Below are 8,643 nucleotides of genomic sequence, written 5' to 3' on the forward strand. Positions count from 1 at the left end.
AGATTCATTTCGCACACCACAATACTCGGTCATAACCAGCGAAATGCCCAATCCATATTCGGGTGTCAGTCTCTTTTAGCGCGCAGTCTAAACCCCCTTTCTTGATCAAACACCACAACCTCGTGACCAGTGAGCGTCCGCAGCCTCACACGCGTTCACGCTGGTGTGGCACAATCCATCCATCAGCCAGCCAAGGCAGACGAACTCTATCTCTCTCCCATCCAACTCCACCATCGCCCGAGGCACGCATGGTAAAACCCTCACGGCGTTGACCAACACAGCGAGGTCAACGGCGGGGAGCAGCATTACCATCATCCCCGTACCCTCCGCTCCGCTACGAAATCGCGACCCACTCACAACAACGAATGCCCCGAATGCCGCACCGACACATCAACAGATCCCCTTGTTGCAAGGAGTGCAAACAGTGGTGGCATTCGGCAGGTCGAGACGGGAGTGGAATGAGGGGAGTAGGCATACCTGGGGACGTGGTGAGGAGAGGAGAGCCTGGCCCGCGGGATTCCGGCGGGCGAGCCCAAGTCCCGCGTGAAGTAGCGCGCGCGGGGGACGACGTCGTTCCGTGGTGATGGGAGAGAGAAGGGGATCTTGTGACGTGAGCTGAGGGTCGGGGGTACAATTGTTTCCCAAATATTGCACTGTGCCTGCGCGCTATCGAGCATGCTCGAGCCGCGTGAGAATCGTCCATCACGGTGCAAACCCGGCAAAATGAACAAATTTAACCTTTTTCTGAATTAATTCATAGATTAAACTTAGTTTAAAAAAAATTCATCTAGCTGACCCTTTTGTGTGGCGCTCGACGCGTAGGCTCCATACTACACTGTGTGACGCCTAAGCCGTCGGCGCCACACAAAAGGGCCACGCTTGCGCTGAAGGACCCACCCCGACCGTGTGACGCCTAAGCCTCGGGCGTTGCACATGCTGCAGTGTGACGCCGAGCTCTTAGACGTCACACATGGATTCCACCGCCCAAAGCCCGACGTCAGCGGCCACAGGGAAGCCTCCAACTTGTCCCGTGCCTCGAGTCAGCCGCGCTGCGATTTCTCGTGTATGCTCTTGAGGGTGACGAGGATTACTTTAAGGAAGTTGTAGAAGCCGTCGCCAATGAGCAGCGCAATGCACAGGAAGGCCTAAACATGGAGGGGACAACTTAAGCCATTGTTCCTGTGCTAGTCCTTGACGAACACCTAAAATTCATCAACACTCACACACCTTGTAGCCGTCGAGGCCTGTCATGGTGCTGGCAGAGGCCTTGGCTGAGTACCACTTGCCCTCATGCTTGCTCATGAGCGGCCACATTACGCCCCAGGAGAGGACGGCGTCGAAGAGGAGAGAGAGGTTGACCAGGCGCGAGCAGATCATCCCGGCGCCGACATACGTGAGGCTGAAGTCAAAGAAAAATCTGGCGAAGGAATCGACGAGTTATTACAACGGTGAACTTTTGTGATGCATTTTCAACCATTGAAACCTAGAATTGTTTAGCGAGAAAAAAGAAGTCATATATAGACTTTACGTTTGCTTCGAGGCTTTGAGCCCGAAGGTGGGGAATTGGAGGAACCTTGCATTCTTATCTCCTTGAGGTGTGTCGAATCCGTTTATGAGCACGGCAGTGGCAGTCCCACTTGGGTAGGTTAGCTTGTAGTCGATCACCAGTACATGAAAGTGTTTGGTTTCACCAAATCGTCAGTAAAATTGAAGACCAATTGCGACTACGAAATCACTTGATTGTAAATATCTTTCTCATCAAGAAGAAAATAAAATGCAGATTAGGTTCCGTCAGCATTGTGCCAAACGATGACTTGGGGGTTGGTCATCGATGTTGAAATTCCGGTTAACAAGTGAGAACAAGGGAAAATAATTTTTTGGGTAGGAGGTGAGGGGACTAATCGTCGTCAGTGACCGCAACCCTGATGGTACGGTCTGTCAAGCAGTGCCAAAGTTTCAGTTCTTGTGACAGTAACAGCAACGACCCCAAAAAATCAGGAAGTGCGGCTCGCCATGGACACGGAGAGAGCAGAGGAGGAATTGTTTGTACCTTTCTGAGGGGGAGCAGGGTGAGGAGGCCGAAGAAGCTGATGGCGAGGAGGAAGCCCATCATCCAGCTGATGCCGGGCTCCTTGTAGCTCCTCAGCACGTTGCCCGACGTGTTCACCCCAGACAGGTCATACGTCTTCTTGTCCAGCCCCAGCAAGAAGGACCCGAACCCACCTGCATGGTTAGGATTCATCGCAGAGCAGGGATCAGTAATCAAGATTTGATCTGGAAATGTAGTCGACAATGGCGGGGGTGCTGAATTGGCGAGTAATTAACTGGTTGATGCTTACCACCGAAGCCGATGGTGTAGCAGGCGACGACGCAAGTGTGGACGACGGTGTTCTCCTGGTGGGTGAAGGGGCGGGACGCAATGCCGAGGCGGTGGAGCGCGTGCGTCCATCCACGGAGCGCGAGGAAGGCGAGCAGCGCGGCGGAGACGTTGAGCGTGGGGACGAGCCCCGTGGTGAGGCTGAGCTTCATGACGATCACGGTGTACACCACGCCGATCAGCAGCGCCGCCACCATGCCGCGGACCATGACCTGCTCGCGCCACGGCGGCACACGCTTGGCCGCACGCGCCGCCCCCGCCGGCTCCGACTCCATGTCCGCTGCGGCCTCGCACGGCATCTTCTCGATCTCGCCAGACACGCCCAGGTCGTGGTGGTCCATTTCGGCTCCCTCGAAGGCCCTCGGGGCCACCGACTTCCTCGAGGCACGGGACTAGTTGGAGGCTTCCCTGTGGCCGCTGGCGTCGGGCTTTGGGAGGTGGAATGCATGTATGGCGCCTAAGAGCTCGGCGTCACACTGCAACATGTGCAACGCCCGAGGCTTAGGCGTCACACGGTCGGGGTGGATCCTATAGCGCCAGCGTGGCCCTTTTGTGTAGCGCCGACGGTTTAGGCGTCACACAGTATAGTGTGGCGCCTACACGTCGGGCGCCACACAAAAGGGTCAGCTCGGTGAATTTTTTTTGAACTAGGTTCAATCTATGAATTCATTCAATAAAGAGGTTAAACTTGTCCATTTTGCCTACAAACCCACGACACGTGGTGGTCGATAAGGGATTTGTCGCTTTCCTCGTTCTCCTCCCCGCTATTTCTCACGAAGATCAACTCTCCGGAATAAAATCAACACAGTAGGAGACATCAAGTCAGAACTCCGTCACATCGACATCATATAGATTTCAAAAATATCCGTGTGATCCTAAAAAAATTAAGTGAAAAAAGGTGTATAATTAAATTTGCTAAGTCGTGAACCTCACGAGAGCATAGACGAGGAGAAAAAAGAAACCTACTCTGCGATATAACTAAGACTCAAAATAGTTTTTTTTCACTATACTCGACTCGGCCAAGTTCGATCAATCAAGCGGGCTCCTAGGTCGATACTACTCTGATACCAACTTCTAACGCCTAAGATGCGGTCTTATCCTTATTTTGGTGTGATGCCTTGACAGGAATAGAAATACATCTCGTCGTTTCGCAAAAATGGATATCGTAACAAGTATATGTACTAAAAATACGAGTATAAGGAGTTGGCTTATACTCGGCACAAGCTACATCAGAGTCTCATCAGTACAATACATAAATCATCATGAAGAATAGCAAGGTCCGTCTAAGGACGAAAAACAAACGATAAAAGAACGACGACCATCCTTGCCATCTCACGCTGTCGGTCTAGAAGCCATCCTAGATCGAAGAAGAAGAAGAAAGCTCCAAATGGCACAATCAGCGCGCTCACGTCCAAGTAACCCTTTAGCTGTACCTGCAACTGGAGTTCTAATAATCTATGAGCCACACGGACTCAGCAATCTCATTTCCAAAGGTATCAAGACTAGCAAAACTTAATGTGTGAGGTAAGGTTAAGTGGTGAGGCTGCAGCAAACGACTAAGCATTCATTAGAGGTGGCTAAATTACGAGTACAAGAATAAAAGAGTGGAATGATATACGCATAGTGGACTTTAAGTGCATCTAGTGTCCTTAGTGATTTTGGTGGTTTGAAGACTTATAGGTTAAGTAAATAATGTGCTTAGAAGTGTACACAGGCTCTATAAGTCGCTGAGGAGTTTGAGTTATACGATGAATATAGACCCCTAAAAATGTATGTCTGTGGCTGTAGAAATTGATCTAAGCTTGAAGACTTTGATCGCGAAGAAATTGCGATGAAATTGATATTCCTCATGCAGATATTGAAGATGAGGAATTCGATATGTCCTCAAAAAAATCATTCTGAAGACTTTGAAGCGTGAAGATTTATTCTTTCTGTTTCATTTTCTTTACTCTTGAGTCATAGGAACACCGTTCTATTAAAGGGGTCGAGGTAATACTACGGAATGAATTTTCTCATGATGCTCAAACCAAGCCTAAACCTACAAAAGCCTCAAGTGAGGAATATGCGAGACATGAGGACTCTCACAGTTGAGAGTTCTGACCGTTGGCGCGATACACGCCACCTCACTGATCTTATCCACACCAACGGTCACATTATTTAAGTGGATTTTTGTCGAATCATGTCGGGATGCTCCCAGACTATAAATAGCCCCCCCCCCCCCCCCCCCGCAGAACCACTAGCTGGTTGGCTGCTCCACGAGAAACTAACACTTATCATTTAGAGCAACCCAAATTCCTCAGAGTGTTCGAGAGTAAATCATCAAGTGAGGAAATACCCCAAACACCAAACCACAAACCAAAACCAAGTGATTGACCATCACTGAAGAATTTTTTCCTGTGTGGAACTGAAGTCTTTTACCTTTGAGGACTGTGCATCCTCTACACGGTTAGGCGTCATGGTCTAGAGCATCCAACAGTCAATTGTGGATCGTCGGGTGATCGAGTTTGTGAGGCTTTGGAAGTCTACCCTGAAGACTTACCGCGAGTGTTGGGCTAGGATTGTGTGTCCTTAGCTCAAGGAGAATACTGTAGGGACTGTGTGTCCCAGGACTGTGTGTCATTTGGTTTCAATACCAAGCCGCTCCAAACCAGACGTACGACTGCCACAACAGTTGAAACTGGGTCATCAACAAGTGTCTTCATTGTGATACGGGTTCTATTTCTTCAACTCTTTCAATTCCTCAATATTGTATGTTGAAGACTTTCATTCTCATTGTTTGAAGAATTTACTGAAGATTTTCTCTGAATTTCCTCAACCTCAAATTCTTCATACTAGTTAATCTTCACCTATTAATTCCGTGTCTGCATACTGTCAAACCGATTCTCATAATCTTCATCAAGTAAACTGTTGTTGCAATCTTTGCACCTCTTATCCTACGCTATTTCTGTTGCACGTTATTCATCAGTGAGGAATTTCCTCAGCGATGAAATTCGAAAAATTGCCTATTCACCCACCCCCCTGTAGTAGATATAACGCAATTTCAATTGGTATCACAACAAGGTACTCCCTTGTTCAGTGTGACTTTGGTTTAACCACCTGGAGTTTTAATTATGTCGACTGCAGGTATGATCAAGGTTACTACAGGATGTCCTACCTTCGAAGGAAAGGACTTTCCCTACTGGAAGACCAAGATGCACATGTATTTTTAGCCTATCATGATCTCTGGTACATTGTGGAACATAGCATTCCCTCCATCGCTGCTACTGTCTCTGCCGCAGATGTGAAGAAATTCAAGCAACTTGATTCCCAAGCGAAGAATATCATCTGTGGTCATTTGAGCAAAGGTCTGTATGGCAGAGTGAGTGCTTTGGGCACAACGAAGCTTATGTGGGATAGGTTTTCCAAAGTTAATGAAGGAATTTCAACTCAGCGTGACTCTCATGTTGATGTTCTTCGCAATCACTTCAATCGCTTCAAGAGGTTTGACAATGAAAGCTGTCAAGATACCTTTGATCGCCTCACTCACATCTCAAATGAACTGCAAGCACTGGGAGCTCGACACATCACTCACCATGAAGTTGTGAAGAAACTGCTAAGATCTCTCGATCCATCATTCCATACATTAGTTCTGATGATTCAAGAAAGAGCAGACTATAAGATGCTTGATCCTGCTGATATACTCGAAGGACTCAATACTCATGAATTCAAACAAGAAGAAAAGAGAGATCTGTATGGACCAAGCTACTCTAGACCTCGTGCGCTGAAGGCCAAAGCAATTTCCTCATCTGAAGAAGAAGACTCAGATTGTAGCATCGGTGATCCTGAAGAACTTGGACAGGAGCTTGCCATGCTCGTGAGGAAATTCCAAAAGTTTACAAGGCATGGCCAGTTTGGTAAATCTTCAAGAAGAGATATGAGGAAATCAGAATCATCATCTGAGGTGCCTGTCATAGGCTGTAGCGAGCCTTACGCAGGCGGAGTACCTTGCCCTCCTGGCCGGGGATCGCAAATCCCGGTGGTGATGCACGTAGACTTGCTCCTTCAAGTCGCCGTTGAGGAGTGCCGACTTGACATCCATGTGATGGACACGCCAGCCCTCCTGGGCAGCTAGTGCAAGGAGAAGTCGCACGGACTCCATCCGTGCCACGGGAGCGAAAGCGTCGTCGAAGTCGACTCCTTCCTGCTGCAAGAAGCCTCGGGCCACCAAGCGAGCCTTGTGCTTGATGATGGCGCCAACTCCATCCCTCTTCAGCTTGAACACCCACTTAAGGGTGATTAGCCAGTGACCACGAGGGAGGTCAGCGAGCTCCTAGGTGCGGTTCTGCTCGATGATGACCCACAAGTGTAGGCGATCTATCATAGTCTTTTCGATAAGTAAGAGTGTCGAACCCAACGAGGAGCAGAAAGATCTGACAAGTGGTTTTCAGCAAGGTATTCTCTGCAAGCACTGAAATTATCGGTAAGATATAGTTGTGTGGTAAGATTATTCGTAGCAAGTAGAAAGTAATAATAGTAACAAAGGTGCAGCAAAGTGGCCCAATCCCTTTTGCAGCAAGGAACAAGCCTGGACAAACTATTATAGGAGGTAAAGCGCTCCCGAGGACACATGGGAATTTCTGTCAAGCTAGTTTTCATCATGTTCATATGATTCGCGTTCGCTACTTTGATAGTTTGATATGTGGGTGGACCGGTGCTTGGGTGCTGCCCTTACTTGGACAAACCTCCCACTTATGATGAACCCCTCTCGCAAGCATCCACAACTATGAAAGAAGAATTAAGACAAAGTCTAACCATAGCATTAAACTAGTGGATCCAAATCAGCCCCTTACGAAGCAACGCAGAAACTAGGGTTTAAGCTTATGTCACTCTAGCAACCCATCATCTACTTACTACTTTCCAATGCCTTCCTCTAGGCCCAAATAATGGTGAAGTGTTATGTAGTCGACGTTCACATAACACCACTAGAGGAAAAACAACGTACAACGCATCAAAATATCGAACGAATACCAAATTCACATGACTACTTATAGCATGACTTATCCGATGTCCTCAGGAACAAAAGTGACTACTCACAAAGCATAATCATATTCATGACCAGAGATGTAGTGAATAGCATCAAGGATCTGAACATATAATCTTCCACCTAGTAATCCAACTAGCATCAAGTACAAAGAGTAATTAACACTACTAGCAACCTTACATGTACCAATCAGAGTCGCGAGACAGAGATTGGTTACAAGAGATGAACTAGGGTTTGGAGATGAGATGGTGCTGATGAAGATGTTGATGGTGATGAGTCCTCTCCGATGAGAGGAGTGTTGGTGATGACGATGGCGACGATTTCCCCCTCCGGGAGGGAAGTTTCCCCGGCAGGACGACCCTGTCGGAGCTCTAGATTGGTTCTGCTCAAGTTCCGCCTCGTGGTGGCGGCGATTCCTCCCGAAAGCCTCCTCCTAATTTTTTCTGGAACGAAACCCTTCTTATAGCAAAAGAGGGGAGCCAGAGGGCCAGCAGGGAGCCCACAAGCCCCCTAGGCGCGGTTAGGGGGGGTAGGCCGTGCCTAGCAGACTTGTGGCCTCATGGTGGCTCCCATCTGGTACTTCTTCGGCCCAATATTTTTTTATAAATTCCAAAATAATTCCTCGTTGATTTTCACAGCTTTTGGAGTTGCACAGAATAGGTATCTCTAACTTGCTCCTTTTTCAGGCCAAAATTCCAGCTGCCGACATTCTCCCTCTTCATGTAAACCTTGCAAAATAAGAGAGAAAAGGCATAAGTATTGTACCGTGAAGTTTAATAACATCCCATAAAGAGATAAATATCAACGTGAAAGCAGGATGCAAAATGGACGTATCAACTCCCCCAAGCTTAGACTTCGCTTGTCCTCAAGCGGAAACCAAGATCAATAAATATGTCCACATGTTTAGAGAGAGAGGTGTCGACAAAACATAATACGAACATGTAGGCTTCATGATCATAGTTAGAACAACAATATCATCATATCATCTCTCATGCAAAAGTGATAATTTCTTCACAAAGTAAAGTAAGGATCAAGAACCTTATTGAGAATTAACAACCAATAGCCTTTAGTCATTGAAGCAATTGCAATTTATCATAACATCGGAAAGAGTCAAATAAGAGATTGTAAAGCAAATCAACATACTTACTCATCCTTTCGTCTTCTACAATTGCTACAACTCACGTTGTACTCATGAGATCAAAGTTTCAGTCGGACACAGAGAAAGATAGGGCTTATAGTTTCGCCT

At 47.5% G+C, this 8,643-nt stretch overlaps 1 protein-coding gene across 1 annotated transcript; it reads right to left on the minus strand.

Moving 5' to 3' along the window:
- Positions 1–1,040: 1,040 nt before the first annotated feature.
- On the minus strand, positions 1,041–2,748 carry LOC123406221 (probable metal-nicotianamine transporter YSL16). The gene is made up of 5 exons (XM_045099709.1): positions 2,340–2,748; positions 2,051–2,223; positions 1,529–1,671; positions 1,228–1,417; positions 1,041–1,145 (listed from the first exon to the last, which is right to left on the minus strand). Exons 1-5 carry the CDS (start codon positions 2,716–2,718, stop codon positions 1,041–1,043), a joined length of 990 nt encoding a protein of 329 aa, XP_044955644.1. The 5' UTR covers positions 2,719–2,748.
- Positions 2,749–8,643: the final 5,895 nt, after the last annotated feature.

This window comes from Hordeum vulgare, chromosome 6H (genome assembly GCF_904849725.1).
Source record: "Hordeum vulgare subsp. vulgare chromosome 6H, MorexV3_pseudomolecules_assembly, whole genome shotgun sequence".
Lineage (NCBI taxonomy): Eukaryota > Viridiplantae > Streptophyta > Magnoliopsida > Poales > Poaceae > Hordeum > Hordeum vulgare.